At 46.6% G+C, this 17,431-nt stretch overlaps 1 protein-coding gene across 1 annotated transcript; it reads left to right on the top strand.

Moving 5' to 3' along the window:
* Nucleotides 1-12,034: 12,034 nt before the first annotated feature.
* Nucleotides 12,035-16,340, top strand: LOC125524758 (amino acid permease 1). Its single transcript, XM_048689787.2, has 5 exons — nt 12,035-12,354; nt 14,635-14,868; nt 14,941-15,034; nt 15,119-15,476; nt 15,569-16,340. Exons 1-5 carry the CDS (start codon nt 12,285-12,287, stop codon nt 16,178-16,180), a joined length of 1,368 nt encoding a protein of 455 aa, XP_048545744.1. The 5' UTR covers nt 12,035-12,284; the 3' UTR covers nt 16,181-16,340.
* Nucleotides 16,341-17,431: the final 1,091 nt, after the last annotated feature.

Below are 17,431 nucleotides of genomic sequence, written 5' to 3'. Positions count from 1 at the left end.
CATACTCATTGTTTAAGCACAAGTGGGGTTACCACTTTTACATGAAGCGTTGTTGTGTTCACACCATTAGAGTTGCTTTAGCTCAATTCTTAGAGTAAAGCTCCCCCTAGATGTGAGATCCCCCCTAAGAGGGATGAACTAACCTTGGGTTTTGTCGATGATTACTTCATGTAGGTGTTGAAGATGTGGATGCTCAATGTTGATGTAGATCATTTGGAGCAATCCTTTGGAGTGAGTTGCACTTTCAATACCTACACGGGTTAGTCCCACAAGGAACAAACAAGGATATCCATAGACATAGAGTGATGCACACACAAGATGATGTCTATGATAGCATTAGGTTACCTTGTCCCTTGTCTTACCAACAAGAGGGTTTGTGACTCCTTGAACTAGTGCAAGATGTGGAAGTTGATTGCATTTGTTCTTGCCAAAATGATAAGAGTGAAGTATGTTGGCGGAGTCACCCTCAAGAACTCTTTAGTTCTTCTTCTTCTTCGGGATTCACATCATCTTGATGGGAATCCTTGGAGTTGTAGTCGTACTTGATGAAGTAGAACTTGATGTAGTCTTGGGAACCCACTTGACCAAGGCCTTAGAAGCTTCTTCAAATGCATTAATCTCCTCTTGAAGCTTATCCTTGCCTTTTTGCTTGTGGTCTTGTGGTGGAAGATCATCTTGAGCTTGTGTCCCTTTGAAGGAAGTAGGATCATACTTCTTTTGTTGAGGAACAAACTTCATCTTGGGGTATTGATCTTCTTCCCACTCAACTCCATTGGCATTGAACTTTCGTTCAAAACCAACACCTTGGTTCTTCCGGTGCCTTCCTTGCTTGCGTACAATTTTCTCGAATTGCTTACTCCCGGCAAGGCTCTTGTAAACACATTTCTCTATAATTCCCTTTTCTTGCTCAAGTGTAACTTGGCTAAGAGAATCATTAGTGGAATCAAGAGAACTACTAGAAGCAACAACATTGGATTTAGCATGATTATTGTTACTACTAGAGGAAGAATCTTTCTTGTTCTTGTTACTAGACTTGACTTGAGGCAAGTAAGTGGATAAGAGTAAACGCTTGGCAATGTAAGAAGAACTTTTCTTGCGAAGATCATCATTGATTGCTTTTAAGAACTCATGCTCTTGCTCAAGGTTAAGCTTTTCAAAACGTAATTTATCATGAGTCCTTAAAAGTTCTCGATGATCTCCTAAGATAGTTTCATGAGCTAACTTAAGAGTGTTTAGTTCTTTAGTTAGAAACTCAATCTTCTCCTTATCATTGTCATTCGTTTTATCTTGATTAGCATGATTAATTGACGTTTCATCATAGTATTCATCACTAGAGTTGTCAACAAGTAAATCATCATCACCTAACAAGTCATCTTCATCACTATTGAAATCAACATACTCGGGGTGTGATACCTTTGGGCCTTTAGCCATGAAGCATCTTCCAAGTCCTTCATTTGGTGAATCAAATATGTCGTAGGAGTTGGTTGACACAAGTGCTAGACCGGTAACACCTTCATCTTGAGTATATTCGGAGTCGGAGTGATAACTTCTCTCGAAGTGATTGTCAGAGTCAGAGCCGGATACCCATTCACCAACATGAGCTTGATGTCTTTGTTTTGTGTAGCTCCTTGATGACTTGTCCTTTCTTTCTGAATCCTTGCTTCTCCGAGATGTTCTTCGTTCATAACGATCATCTCTACTCCTTCTCTCTCTTGATGGTGATTCTTCTCTTATACTTCTTCTTTTTGGAGAATCTTCTCTTCTCTTGTAGGGTGCCGTACACTCATTGGAATAGTGTCCAGGTCTTCCACAATTGTAGCAATTTCGCTCTCGGCTAGAAGATCTTTTGTCATTGTAGGACATTGACTTGGAACTTCTCTCTTTGCTTCTACTCTTGTAGAACTTGTTGAAGTTCTTCTCCATTAGGCTCAATTCTTCATTGAAGGTTTGTTTCTCACTTGATGATGTGGGATCTTCACATGAGGCTTTGTAAGCACCACTTGACTTGTTATGGAGCTCCTCCTTATCCTTGAGTGACATCTCATGAGCAACAATTCTTCCAATGACTTCCGTTGGCTTGAGATCTTTGTAATTGGGCATCATTTGGATCAATGTGCATACGGTATCATATTTTCCGTCCAAAGCTCTTAGGGTCTTCTTGATGATGAATTTGTCGGTCATCTCTTCACTTCCTAAGCCAGCGATCTCATTTGTGATAAGAGCAAGCCTAGAGTACATTTCAGCGACACCTTCACCATCCTTCATTTTGAACTTGTCAAGCTGACTTTGAAGCACATCCAACTTGGATTCCTTGACGAAATCTGTACCTTCATGCATATCAATCAAAGTATCCCAAATTTCCTTTGCATTCTCAAGACAGCTGATTTTGTTGAATTTTTCGGGGCACAATCCGTTGAAGATGATATCACAAGCTTGAGCATTGTATTGCAGCATCTTCAACTCTTCCGCGGTAGCTTCATGGTTCGGTTCTCTCCCACCAAAGAATTCACCTTGCAAGACAATACACACAATAGCCCATACGGCGGGGTTATGTCCAAGAATATGCATTTTCATCTTATGCTTCCAACTAGCAAAATTAGTACCATCAAAGTAAGGACCTCTACGGTGGTAATTTTCCTCGCTAGACGCCATACTCTCCTAGGTTGTGAAACCAAGGCTATGACTACCAAAAGCTATGGAAATCAAAGCAAATGGAGACCAAAGCTCTGATACCACTTGTAGGATCGAAAGTATGTCTAGAGGGGGTGATTAGACTACTTGACCAAATAAAACTTATCCTTTTTCCCAATTTTAGTTCTTGGCAGATTTTAGCAACTTTGGACAAGTCAAGCAATCTTAACACAATTCAAGCAAGCATGCAAAGAGTATATGAGCAACGGAAAGTAAAGCATGCAACTTGCAAGAATGTAAAGGGAAGGGTTTGGAGGATTCAAACACAATAGGAGACACGGATGTTTTTGTCGTGGTTCCGATAGGTGGTGCTATTGTACATCCACGTTGATGGAGACTTCAACCCACGAAGGGTAACGGCTGCGCGACTCCACGGAGGGCTCCACCCACGAAGGGTCCATGAAGAAGCAACCTTGTCTATCCCACCATGGCCGTCGCCCACGAAGGACTTGCCTTACTAGCGGTAGATCTTCACGAAGTAGGCGATCTCCTTGCCCTTACAAACTCCTTGGTTCAACTCCACAATCTTGTCGGAGGCTCCCAAGTGACACCTAGCCAATCTAGGAGACACCACTCTCCAAGAAGTAACAAATGGTGTGTTGATGACGAACTCCTTGCTCTTGTGCTTCAAATGATAGTCTCCCCAGCACTCAACTCTCTCTCACAGGATATGGATTTGGTGGAAAGAAGATTTGAGTGGAAAGCAACTTGGGAAGGCTAGAGATCAAGATTCATATGATAAGAATGGAATATCTTGGCCTCAACACAAGTGTAGGTGGTTCTCTCTCAGAAAAGGTAAGTTGGAAGTGTAGGTTCATTCTGATGGCTCTCTCCACAAATGAAGAGGAGGTGGAGGGGTATATATAGCCTCCACACAAAATCTAACCGTTACACACAACTTGCCAATCTCGGTGGGACCGAATTGATAAACTCGGTTGGACCAATTCAGCAAATCTAGTGACCGTTAGGATTTTTGGTGGGACCGATATGGTTAGGGTTAGGGCATAACGTAATCTCGGTGAGACCGATTACACAAACTCGGTGAGACCGATTACACAAACTTGGTGAGACCGATTTTGGTAATAAGCTAACTAGAGAGTTGGTCAGGTAAACTCGTTGGGACCGATTCGCTCATTTCGGTGAGATGGAAATGTTACGAAAGGGAAACAGAGAATTTTCATTGCAATCTCGGTGGGACCGATCGCTCATCTCGGTGGGACCGAAACGTTACGAAGGGAAACAGAGAGATTACAATCCCATCTCGATGAGACCGAGATCCCTATCGGTGAGACCGATTTGCCTAGGGTTTGTGGCAGTGGCTATGACATCTGAACTCGGTGGCGCCGGATAGAAAGAATCAATGGGGCCGAGTTTGACTTTTGGTTTAGGTCATATGTGGGTGTGAGAAAGTAGTTGAGGGCTTTGGAGCATATCACTAAGCATTTTGAGCAAGAGCCTCATTAAGCAACACCTCATCCCTCCTTCATAGTATTGGCTTTTCCTATAGACTCAATGTGATCTTGGATCACTAAAATAGAAAATGTAGAGTCTTGAGCTTTGAGCTTGAGCCAATCCTTTTGTCCTTAGCATTTTGAGGGGTCCACTTTTCTCATCCATGCCATGCCAATCATTGAGCTTTCCTGAAATATTAATCTTGAAATAGCATTAGCTCAACGAGCTATATGTTGTTAGGGATTACCAAAACCACCTAGGGATAGTTGCACTTTCAGTTGTTCATTGTTACTATGAGACTTGTGCAATATATCTTTGTACTCATGAGTTCCATTGTGTGCCGACCATGATTGAAAACAATAAGAGCGCTAGCTTTCGACTTCACCCAGTTTGAGGTCCGAGTTCGGATGACCCAATCGTGACAATCGCAGAGGTGCTCCCTTTACTCCCTAGCCGAACAATCGGGAACGTAGGGGTAAACACAGGAGCAAGGCAACCCAGCTTGCGGAACACTTAAGTCAACATGGTGCATATTGTGGCGTAATACACGAACAAGTAACGAAGCCATACAAGTATAATCATATGCAAGAGGAAAGGCTTCATAAAGGAAGCCCCCAAGTAAATAGGGTATTTGAATTTGTGTGTCACAAAAAAAGTTTTGACAAGGAGGCTTTTCACAAATAACTTTTTGCCAAAAAAGTATAATGCTTGGTCGAACCGAACAAAATTAAAAACTAAAAGTTTTTTAGCATGAAAGCGACTTAGCTGGTTAATGTGCTCGGTATTGATGACGCCGTCTGAGCTTACGGCTGGATGAGCTCCCAGCCCCCAAGTCGGTCCTGAGGTGGCAGAGCAAAGAGCTCGACGCTCTAAAGTGGCGACATAGCACGGCCGATGCAGGCCGGCAGTGTGACATCGAAGTACCCAGCGTGGGTTAATGAAGTGATGACGAAGCCCCCGGTCCAGCCGAGGTGACGTGGTATGTCGATACGCCGAGGTGATAGCGCTGCCCAATCCGGATCATTTACTTGTGCATAGAAGATAGTGCAAGCCGGAGATAATAGTAATAATAATAATATTTTTTTAAAAGGATGCATGATTAATAATTTATGCAAAGTGAGTAATAAAAGAAATATGGCATGCGTGCCGAACACTCGATGAGGTAGAGCTCCCTCAGCGATGCCGAAGTCCCGATGCAGCCGAACATGTCGGTATGGCAATTCGACCAACAAGGTGATCACACGAGCCGATTTAGGCCAATTGGGACGATGACGTCAGCTTGCCGAAGTGATGGCGTGACGCAGTCGAAGTCGATTACCTACACATGTAAGTGTAGTCCAACAATAATAATATAAATATACAAAAAATCCTCGTGTAATTAATTTACGTAAAATAATTTATTTAAAGATATGTGGCCTGGCGCCGAAGTCAATGTCGACGCAGGGCGTCGGCGTGATGCGGTAAAGGCGTGGCAAAGCCGAACCATCGCGCGATCGTCATTAATGCGGCCACCATTTGATAGACCTGTGTACAGATAATGGAACAAACCAGAGTAATAATTCCTCGGGAAAAATAAACCCAAGCAAGCAAAAATTATTAGGATTAATAGCACTTGGTTTATTTGTTGTAGCAATCCAAAGAAAGGTGACTCCCAAAATTGGGACTCGATCCGCACACCTATTGCCTGATGGGAAATAAAGCGATGGCATGGCGACGCTGGCAAAGGTTGGCTGCCGAGGCAAAGCCCCGGGTCCAGCTAACGTGACGAAGCTGGTCGGCTGGTGATGCCGGAGTCATCGGAGGATGTTGATGAAAAAATAGCAAAGTCCCCGATCCAGCCGAGGTGTCGAAGCCTTCATGTCAGCTGATGAGTCGAAGCAGGTCGGCTGGTGACGCCGAAGTCACCAGAGTAGGTTTGATGAAGATATGGTGAAGCACCCGGTCCAGCCGAGGTGACGGAGCGGGTCGGTAAGGAGACGTTGCAGCTACCGTGTCAGCCAAGGTGTTGAAGCAGTTCGGCGTGATGGACATCGGCTTGAAGAAACAACAGTGTGGCCATGCCGACGCAGGTCGTAACTTGTGACGCGGTCAATGCCGGCTTGATGAAGTGACCATGCGGCGATGCCGGTGTGCCCGCTCCGTGTGATCCGTAGGGTGGCGATGTTGGTGATGATTTATCCTTTGCGATTCCGAACTCTTTGTTCGGCTTGCCGAGATGATAATCCGAAGAAGTTGAGCTCGGCTCAACAAAGCGACGACGTGTCTAGTGCAGGTCGGCAGCCGTGAAGCAATATTACCGGACTGGTTTGACACCAGCATGACGGTGAAGATTACCTTCGAAAAACAGCAAAATTCATGAGCATGTGTTCGGAAACAAAACACAATACCCTAGAAAGATATTCTTCCAAAAAGGTTGTCCAATATCTCATTCATGAAGAGAGATGATCTCAGATCGGATTCATATTCGAGCAGAAAACAGATCCGAAAAGTGATGCACTAATCGGAAGGTTTTCGGAGTTTGAACGGTCGGATCGAGCTGAAATTTTGAGAGGTGGTAGATATGGAAATTCTGCAGCAGATGAACGGTTGGATCTTCCAAATAACATCCGACCTAGGCTCTGGAGACCACTCTCTAAACTCATCCTGATTCCCATCCAAACTCGACAGGGCTCCCGTATATCGGAGATCGGCGGAGATTGGTCCATCGGAACACGACGAAATTTTATAGGGTTGTTGTAGACTCAATTCCGCACAATTTCACCGAAGGAATCATCAAAGCGATGCTCGAGGAGGTGGTGGCAGCGGATACAAGTTTGTTGTCCGGAAGAACAGCACGGTCGCCCGAGGGCAATGTTGACGTTGAGCCCCTAAGCTCCAAGGATGATTTCTCCATGATCATGATAGAGATCGGAGTTGATGTTTGATGAAGGCCCTCGTCCAAAAATGAAGATTGGAGGCAGGGCATAGTCCTTGATCAAGCCAAGGTGACTAGTCGAGCCGGCGACGAAGACGCCGATGTCGCAGTTGATCTGTAGGCGAGCCATTGATCCTTTGTCGATCTCATAGCGGAACTCTCAATGACAGCACCATTGTCGGTGTCAAAACCGGCAGATCTCGGGGTTGGGGGTCCCGAGCTATGGATTCTCGGATCAATAGTAACAGGAACGAAGGAGACGATGTTTTACCCAGGTTCCGACCCTCTTGATGGAGGTAAAACCCTACGCCCTGCTCTTGTTTATATTGATGGAGTATCAAGTACAGAGTTGATCTACCTCGAGATCATATGTTGTGGTCTAAAACCCGAGGGTATGATGAATAATGTCATAATAATCTAGCGACTATCCTGGCCTCGGCTCATATAATGTACCGGAGGCCTAGGATAACAAGAGTCCTAGTTGAATACGTTGGTGGAGAGGAGTCCTTGTCTTGATCATCAAGTCTTGTGAAATCTTCCTCGTGTGCGGCATGGGCTGCCCGAAGTGGCCCATGAGTGAACCTCCATGGGGGTCCTCGGCCTGATCCAACTGGTCGGGAGACGACGTGGTGAGTACCCCCTAGTCCGGGACACCGTCACCCCCCAGGTGCGCCCTGATGTCTTATGGGTCCCACAGCTGGCTGAGGGGTTTTGACCTAGAAAAAAATAAGAGGAAGACTTTTAGGGCGAAGCACCGCCATCTCGAGGCGAAACCTGGGTATGAGCACTTTTGCTCTATGTCGGAGCGATTCCGTTGGGGATACTTCCCTCTGGGAGGAGGGATCGAAGCCATCGACATCATCAATGACCCTCTCATCATGGGAGGACCAATTTTCAACAACATCTTCACCAGCACAATCTCATCTCAACCTTTGTCTCAACTCTTCAGATTGGTACATGTGAGCAGGGGCAGAGCTAGAAAATTAAGTTAATGGGTTTACTCGTCGACTTGTGAGGTCTAGTATCAACTAACTAAGTCTACTGTCCAGTTTCACACTAACATACAACATAATAAGTAGAAATATAGCATCACTTATTATTTATATATGTGTACATACTAAAATAAAATAGTGCAAGACATACTTGTTTGATGAAATTATCAAATCATTCGTTTACCTAATAAAGCAGTATCAAAATAACTTCATCGCTTCTGGTGAAATCTCTCTTCCTGAAAACACTAGAAAAATGACAAGTTTATAGCACCATTAATCGAAACAAACAATCAAGTACATTCACTCACATTTTAGAGTTTCCTCTTTCGATCATTCCAGACATTATAACCCAACTTAAGTTTGTCCCTTGTTTGTAATATGTGACAATGTAGTTTTACAAACAAAAGGTCTTATGCACCTTGCCACTGTATTCAAGCCAACCAGCATATTCCTTAAACCATTTTATTTTGTATTAAATCTTATGGCTCATTTCAAATGATCCTTTGTGGGTAATAAAATTATATGTTCTGACCTGTTTTTTTAATATATGTTGTGACATGTAAGGACCCCTGGTTAGATATCTTGACTTAAGATTTTCTAGTGTACTCTAGAATTCTTCTGATTGACTGGATCGTAAGGGAAATCATCCAAATTGTTTTTTCTCAGTATAGATGGCTTTGGGAGACTACTTAGGGAACATGTTAAATGCACTTTGATTACATCTAACATGTGGCTTTGAAGTGTCTACATCATAATCTCTAGTCTAAATCAATCAAAGTTCAGGAAAAACAATCAGAAAATTAGGGCAAAGGGAATTACAGAATATGCATAGGAGAAAGAAAATATGGTGATGTGAGCTCACTTGCCTTGAGTTTGGACTGCATGTCGAGCTGTTGTTATTGCCTTGTTGGCTTGCCGTTGGCGGCCAGGTAGTGCGCCGATGCCGCGATGGGCGAATGGGATATGGGAGAGGGATGAAAGACCGTGGTGAGGCCCTGGGGAAACAAGAGCCTACAGCCTCATGGATCTGGAGGCAGGTACGAAGAAAGTAGCAATATACTTGTGGACCTTTAGTTGGGCTTCTCACACTAAAGATTTAGACGGACTAAAAGGCTTTTAAGTGTCCATTCCAACTTCTGATGGGTGCAACATTAGCTTTTCATTGGGTTCATACACGAGAAGACCTATAAACATGTACGTGCTACGGAAAAATGTTGGGTTTAGGTGAACACAACGCCACCATGCTGGCTTCGCCCCTGCCTGTGGGTTACTAGTGTTGATTACACCTTGTAGTTGATGCTAGTTGGTTTATTTGGTGGAAGATTAAATGTTCAGACTCTCAAGCACATTCAATACATCTCTGATCTTGAACATGAATATGATTTGTGAGTAGTTACTTTTGTTTTTGAGGACATGGGAGAAGTCTTGTTATAAGTAATCATGTGGAGTTGGCATTCATTCGATATTTTGATGATATGTATGTTGCTGATTCCTTTAGTGGTGTCATGTGAACATCGACTACATGACACTTCACCATAACTAGGCCTAAGGGAAGGCACTGTGGAGTAATAAGTAGATGATGAGTTGCTAGAGTGACAAAATTTTAAACCCTAGTTTATACGTTATTCCGTAAGGGACTGATTTGGATCCATATGTTTCATGCTATGATTAGATTTATCTTAATTCTTCTTTCGTAGTTGCGGATGCTTGCGAGAGGGGGTAATTATAAGTGGGTTGCTTGTTCAAGTAAGAACAACACCCATGCACCGGTACACCCACATATCAAATTATCAAAGTAGCAAACGTGAATCAACTAAACATGATGAAAGTGACTAGATGACAGTTCCCATGTGTCCTCGAGAATGTTTTGCTTTATGTAAGAGAACTTTCAAGCTTGTCCTTTGCTATAAAAAGGATTGGTCCATCTTGCTGCACCTTTGTTACTATTGCTACTTGTTACTTATTACGAATTATATTACTACAAAACTATTTATCACTATTACTTACAACACTTGCAGAGAATACCTTGCTGAAAACCGGTTGTCGTTTCCTTCAGCCCCTCGTTGGGTTCGACACTCTCACTTATTGAAAGGACTATTGACCCCTATACTTGTGGGTCATCAGGGTTCGGCGTGGGCAGCCTGGCGGCGCTTGGGCATCGCGGCATTGGGAAAAATGGAGAGGAGGGTGATGGCTTTTAAGGGGCATGGCTGTGGGGCTCGGGGTGGCCGGAGTGGGCGAGTGGAGATCGTGCACGCATGTGGTCATGCACGGGGGCGTGGGCAAGTGATGTGGGCGGTTGGAGAAGAAGGAGCTAACATGCGGGGGCCGCACGTTAGTGGGTGGGAGAGAGAACGCGCGCGGGGCTAGCTGGGCTGGCTAGTTGGACTTCGACCTGGCTAGCTGGCTCGGGTGGGCCTTTTCTTTTTCTTTTATTTCTTTTGGGTTTCTTTCCATTTTCTTCTTTTTCCTTTTCTATTTTGCTTTGCAAATTCAAATAGGCTTTGAATTTCCAACATAAATATTTTCTAAATTTCAAATGGAATATTTGTGACTTTGTGCACTTTTTTCTTGGGCATTTTGGACATATATTTTCTGCAACTTATATTTTCCCTTTGAATTTGAATTTGGTTTCAGAACCAACTATGTATCAAGTTCATTTTAGAAAATTGGCAGAGGGTCTAGGTCATTATTTGGGCTTGTGGAATTCACTTTCCTGCAATAAATAAAATGCAAAGCCTTTTAAAATAATTCCCCTTTGGGTTTGAATTGATTTCAAAATAAATCCAACTCAAATCTTTTTTAGGGAGAATTAATTTGGCTTGGATATTCTTGGTACTTATTAAGAATACTTTTTCCCAACAATATTTCAAATGGCTTGGGTTCCTATCAAGGCTAGATAGGGTTTGAACTAGTTGCATTGGGATTTTATATCCCTTCTAGGCAATAAATCAAGCAAATCAATGTGAATCACATTCAAACCTACGGAATCTGGGGTATTTCTTAGAATTTTTTTAATTCCCCATGAATTTTTTCAACATACCAAATTTGAGAAAAATCTGGGATGTGACAAGGAGGGAGCCATGGAGGAAGAGGTGGTAGCAGCGGTCGACGATGTCATGGATGCGATCGGGCGGCGGATGCAAGTTGTAGATCGACCTAAACGGATACCATATAAAACAAGGGTTCGATGGGGGCGGGGTGCGGAGATGGGCTGTTGCGATCTGTATTTGTTAATCGCATTTGTTCCCACATACCGGGAATTCCGAGTTTTTGAGAAACGAGTTTCCTATATCCATGTTAGAGGAGCCAAACAAGATTTTGTATAGTAAGGCCGTTTTCCTAGCTTACACGGACCGCGTTCAGTACGTCCCTCTCATCAAAGCAACCCCACGTGTTTGCATGAAAAAAAAATTACTTATTTCCTATTTTTCTTACCCGTGTTTAGTAATATGTAAAAACGGGGTTGTCTTTCTTATCCGGTTAGTATTCCCGCAAAAATAAGAAAATATTCATTGGGCTGCTGGCGTCATACATGACGTCAGCACAACGCCTTCCCCCGTTTCTCAAGCAGACCGAACTGTGGATACTGTTACTGCTGCTCACCACGGCTACCGTGCATAACCGATACTACTAGCTCAGACCATCCCACAAAAAAAACTACTAGCTCAGGTAAAAAAAAATTCCTAGCTCTGCTGAATCTGACGTCACAGCCTACGTCGGTGCCACCGGTCCGGCAGCGGTCGCGCTAGATAGCAGGCCCACGAAAAACCCGTCCTCCCGCGCCCGAACCAGAGAGGAAAAAAAGGGAATAGCATCAACTCATCCTGTCCGGCGCGAACCACCGTTTCCACTGGGCGTTGCTCGGTTTCTTTCCACGTATGGCACACACTCGAGCGAGCGAGCAGGCAGCCGGGCCGGCCCTCCCTCCCGCCCCCGCCCCCGCCCCTATATATATGGCAATTCATTGGCCTCTCCTATTCCCTCTCCTGACCACACCACCACCACTTCTCCTTCCTTCCACCACCGGAGGAGCAAAGCTGCGAGGGGGGAGAGGGAACCACCGCAAACAACCCTCTGTCTATCACTCCCACATACATAGCCCACACACGAGACACACCAGATCACTTGTATAGAGAGAGAGAGAGAGAGGGAGAGAGGGAGGGAGGCCGGGGAGGAGGAGATTGATCGAGGCGGAGGGAGGCGGCGAGAGCGGCGGCGGCGGCGGCGGGGCCATGGACGTCGACGGCCACCTTCCCCGCACCCACGGCGACGTCGACGACGACGGCAGGGAGAGGAGAACAGGTACGTCCGTCGTCCGTCCAACCATTCTTGCTTAGCGATTCATTCGCCTCTCCGTAGATAGATCGATCGATCCCGTTCTCCGGCCGTCCGGCCGGCGGACGGACGGCGGTTGGATTTTCACCGTCCCTGAATTGAATGAAGAAAGGAAAGGGGAAACCGAGGCCGTCACGCGCGCGCTTCGTGAACCGGGGAGCAACCGCGGGCAGGGGCCGTGCGCGGCCGGCCACGTGTAGCTGGCCGGCGTACACGGCATTAATGCCCGACGCGAATTCCCACGGAATTAACTCCGACGTATACGTAGTACAATGCATGCATATGGATCCTTCCTAGTATGGCGGCCCCGTAGGCCGTAGCACGTAGCACGTAGCTAGGCCGCCGTCTTGTTTTGGATGCTTGCCGGCGAAGTTCTCTGCGTCCCGCACGCCGGGGCCGGGCTGGCTGGCTATCAAAGATTGATCGCTTTCCAGTTTCGGCTGCTGCTTGCTTACCCGCGTTTTTGTAAACCATTAATTACCGCGCGCCTGGGATCTCTGCGGCGCGTGTGACTAAACCTATGTAGTGCCAGGGTTCCCATTTATGATTCGAATCGGCGGATCCCAGCGCAGATTCATGTCGTATCCAACTTCGAATCTCTGGGTTACTACTATCGCTGGGTCTCTTTGCGATTGGGTTGGCCCCGGCACACGCTACTCTCCAACTATTTCCTAGATCTGTTTCGCAGATTCAATCAACAATTACCTGTTCTGCTTATGTTTGGAACGTACTCTAGAAGCTTTGCATTTTCAGAACACCACTACTACAATAAGTATTAATTCTTCCTAGTATAATTGGGCAAGCGCGCCATCGTTTGTCTCGGGCCGTTGAGTTTGAAGAATTGTAGGCACATTATGTGTCGTTGACGGACGTGATGCGTGAATATCTACTACAGTAGAAACTAAATAGTAATCCGCTTTGGTGATGGCCTGGTATTTGAGCTCCGCCATGGAACAGGGGCGCATATTCTCGGACGTAAGTCAGCGAACTTTTGGATGGCTGCCATATGGACCAGCTTGTTGGTTGGCCTACATGTCGGCCACTCCAACGCAGCCGTAGAAAACCCCATTGATTGTTGAGAGGTTTAGAAGATGCATCCCCTCCCCACTAGCTAGTACACGTATCGAACATTCTTTAGAGCAGTGTCAAGTGCTTCCAAAAAATACAATCCAACAGGATAGGGTGGGCCATAAAGTCGTTCAATAACTGCTAATTTGTGGCTCATTCAGGCTAAACACGGAACCTTTTCAATTTTACATTATGCCAATCCACCTTTGATACCATGTTGAGTTAAATGCGGCTAAAACGTATAGTATGACCCTGCAAATGGAAATATTCCTTGACATTGAGCACGAATATTTTGGGCAGGCAGAAAGAGTGGGTATTTTACTTTCTTTTCCGGGCAGTTTTTGAGACGCACTTCGTATTAGAGTCTTCGCCGAATGCCTTATTATCTTTTAAACCCGGGCCGAGGGAGCATATATGATTGTGTGATGGGTAGTGTGGAGGTTTTGGGAGGCTTTTTTGCCTATAAGGAAGCCAGGTTGATTCGAGATATATTTCGGCGCTAGCTAGCTAGCACGATGGTAGTATCTTTTCCCTACCAACGTACCCAACCAGTTGGTTGGGGCTCTCTCCATAAAACCGGCACGTCGTCCTAGACGGGCCCTGACGAGACAGGCACGGGTCAAAGAGGCCACCGAGAAAAGAACGGCTGCCATGGCAGCGTAGGCCACCGAGGTAGAGAGAATGCGCCTTGAATTGAATGACATGTTGCCAAATCCAGCAGCGGTGCCATACGTCCGATCGATGGTTTCCCGTAGCTTTCTTTCCCTGTAGACGCTAGTGCCGCCGATCGAGTGCGAATATGTTGCCAACTGCATGGCGACCGCCGAAAGTTGTCTCATCTCCTCACCTTGGTTCTCTGCCGTCGGTTTGCTGTACGCGTCAAACGGGGCATCGACGTCTTTGTCTGCACATGAGTCGTCGGACATGAATTTCAGACAACTCGTTTAATTAGAGCTTTACTGGAACACATCAGTTTGAGGAGATTTTTGTAAGAACTTTGCGCCAAGCAAATCAATATAATTGCCCAAGGAAAAGGGAGAGGAAGACAACGTGCTATATGTCAGGATTTCAAACTGAGACGGGAGTATTAATTTTGTGGAAATTAATTGATTCGCATCTTCCTTTGATGGATTTCACAGCTCGTTTTTGTTGTGTGTTTGTGTTTGTGTGTACCGCCAGGGACGGTATGGACGGCGGCGGCGCACATCATAACGGCGGTGATCGGGTCCGGCGTGCTGTCGCTGGCCTGGGCCATGGCGCAGCTGGGCTGGGTGGCCGGGCCGCTCACCCTGGTGCTCTTCGCCATCATCACCTTCTACACCTGCGGCCTCCTCGCCGACTGCTACCGCGTCGGCGACCCCGTCACGGGCAAGCGCAACTACACCTACACCGAGGCCGTCCAGGCCTACCTAGGTACGTGCTCGCCTCAAGCTCGCCCGTTTTTACTCATCAAAATGCAACCTGAGATGATGTGCATGTGTTCAGGCGGGTGGCACGTCTGGTTCTGCGGCTTCTGCCAGTACGTCAACATGTTCGGCACCGGCATCGGCTACACCATCACCGCCTCCACCAGCGCCGCGTAAGCCCCATCGAAGCCCAATTTCATTCCACTTCCACCTGGAAATGTATGGCAGTAAGGTCTGAGTGTGTGTTTTGCATGCAGGGCCTTGAAGAAGTCCAACTGCTTCCACTGGCACGGGCACAAGGCGGACTGCAGCCAGTACCTGAGCGCCTACATCATCGCCTTCGGGGTGGTGCAGGTCATCTTCTGCCAGGTGCCCAACTTCCACAAGCTCTCGTGGCTCTCCATCGTCGCCGCCATCATGTCCTTCTCCTACGCCACCATCGCCGTCGGCCTCTCGCTGGCGCAGACCATCTCGGGGCCCAGGGGGAGGACGTCGCTGACCGGCACGGAGGTCGGGGTGGACGTCGACGCCTCGCAGAAGGTCTGGATGACGTTCCAGGCCCTCGGCAACGTCGCCTTCGCCTACTCCTACTCCATAATCCTCATCGAGATCCAGGTATATATATAACTCTCGAGCTCGAGCAGAGCAAGGTGATGATGAATTGTGTGATGACTAACTAGCTGGCGAACAAACGACGATGTGCGCAGGACACGCTGCGGTCACCTCCGGGCGAGAACAAGACGATGCGGAAGGCGACGCTGATGGGCATCTCGACGACGACGGCCTTCTACATGCTGTGCGGCTGCCTGGGCTACTCGGCCTTCGGCAACGACGCCAACGGCAACATCCTGACGGGGTTCGGCTTCTACGAGCCCTACTGGCTGGTGGACTTCGCCAACGTCTGCATCGTGCTCCACCTGGTGGGCGGCTTCCAGGTCTTCTGCCAGCCGCTGTTCGCGGCGGTGGAGGGCGGCGCGGCGCGGCGGTACCCGGAGCTGGGCCGGAAGCACGCGGTGGTGTTCCGGCTGGTGTGGCGGACGGCGTTCGTGGGGTTGATCACGCTGCTGGCCATGCTGATGCCCTTCTTCAACAGCATCCTGGGCTTCCTGGGCAGCATCGCCTTCTGGCCGCTCACCGTCTTCTTCCCCGTGGAGATGTACATCCGGCAGCGGCAGATCCCGCGGTTCGGCACCAAGTGGGTGGCGCTGCAGAGCCTCAGCTTCGTCTGCTTCCTCGTCACCGTCGCCGCCTGCGCCGCCTCCATCCAGGGCGTCCGCGACTCGCTCAAGACCTACACGCCCTTCACCACCAAGTCGTGAAGGCCTGCATGCTGCATGCTGTCGCTGCCCCGTACCGTGTTCATCTTTCTCGCCTTGTACTAGTCCGGGATTGAACGAGGAATAACTTTAGCCGTGTGGTAAAAATCTGCCTGCTCTTTTCCGCCTTTGAGTGAATGATGCAGCGCTGTCTCACCAGTAAGCGATGGCTTAGGGTAAGGAGTGGTTCGATCGTAGACAGTGCGATACAGTTCGATCCTAGTGGTAACGCTAGTACTGGTGCTCCATGCAGAGATTTGAGACTGTTTACAGTGGTTTATTACAGTATACTTGGTAATCAACCAATTAGTAGTCAATATTTGGCACAAGGCCAAACATTGACAATCCCTTTTTTTTTTGCACCAAACAAATTATGAGTACCAGACGCAAAAGTAGCGGGTGTGCGGTAGTCACAGGTCAATTTCAACCGCAAAAGGCCTTTGCTGCTGGTGTCCCCTGCTGATAAAAGAGCTCGTGTGGAAAAAAAACAAGTTGTGGCAGCCAACGACTCACTCGACATCGATGCCACGCGAAACCCTGAGATTGACTAGGAATCGTACGAAACGGCAGGAAAAAAGACCCTGGCGCTTGGGCTAAGCGCCTGCGTTGGACATGCCCTTATTAGAGTATAAGAAAAGGTTCGGTCGTAGATAACGCGATACACTTGAACACTTCGATTGTAGTGGTAATGGACAAATTTCAGATTGTCTACAGTGGGTTTATTACACCATTGTTATTACTGGTGAGAGTGCGCTCGAATTTGCTGATGAAGAGGAAGTGAGTGATAGGCCAATATATATGCGTCTCATCTGAGGATAAAACAAAGCACGAAGCACAACAAAGAAGAACCATGTTTGTTTCCTTCTCTCTCTTTTTTGAAGGGGGTTGTTTGCTTCCTTCTGTTGCTGGACGGGGACGCAATACCAGACTGTGCTATTTCTCGCCTCTAACGTGAGGCCTCGTTCCTTTTCAGTGGGCCGGCTCGTTAAAACAGTTTTAGGAAACATTAATCAAGCATTTAAAAATGCAAAATGCGTATGGAATGTTCTTTGACCATGTATTCAAAAGTTGTTAATGTGTATTTGAAACATATTAATCAATCATTTGAAAAACTTAAAATATATATAGAAAAAAATATTTACCATATATTAACAAATGTTAATCTTGTATTTAAAAAATGTTAGATATAATTCGGAAAATGCAAAAAATGTTTATAGAAAGAATGTTGACCGTGTACTCCGAAAATATTAAACT

The sequence above is a fragment of the Triticum urartu genome, chromosome 7A (assembly GCF_056163025.1).
Source record: "Triticum urartu cultivar PI428250 chromosome 7A, HENAU_Tu73, whole genome shotgun sequence".
Classification (NCBI taxonomy): domain Eukaryota; kingdom Viridiplantae; phylum Streptophyta; class Magnoliopsida; order Poales; family Poaceae; genus Triticum; species Triticum urartu.
Note: the sequence above shows the minus strand (reverse complement) of the source record. Positions and strands in the feature narration are given on the sequence as shown.

What these genes read in the sequence shown, in the direction of transcription:
- LOC125524758 (XM_048689787.2), top strand. Translation starts at nt 12,285, where the DNA reads ATGGACGTCGACGGCCACCTTCCCCGCACCCACGGCGACGTCGACGAC. An exon ending in CGGCAGGGAGAGGAGAACAG is followed by an intron (nt 12,355 to 14,634) that starts GTACGTCCGTCG and finishes GTGTACCGCCAG; the next exon opens with GGACGGTATGGACGGCGGCG. An exon ending in ACCGCCTCCACCAGCGCCGC is followed by an intron (nt 15,035 to 15,118) that starts GTAAGCCCCATC and finishes TTTTGCATGCAG; the next exon opens with GGCCTTGAAGAAGTCCAACT.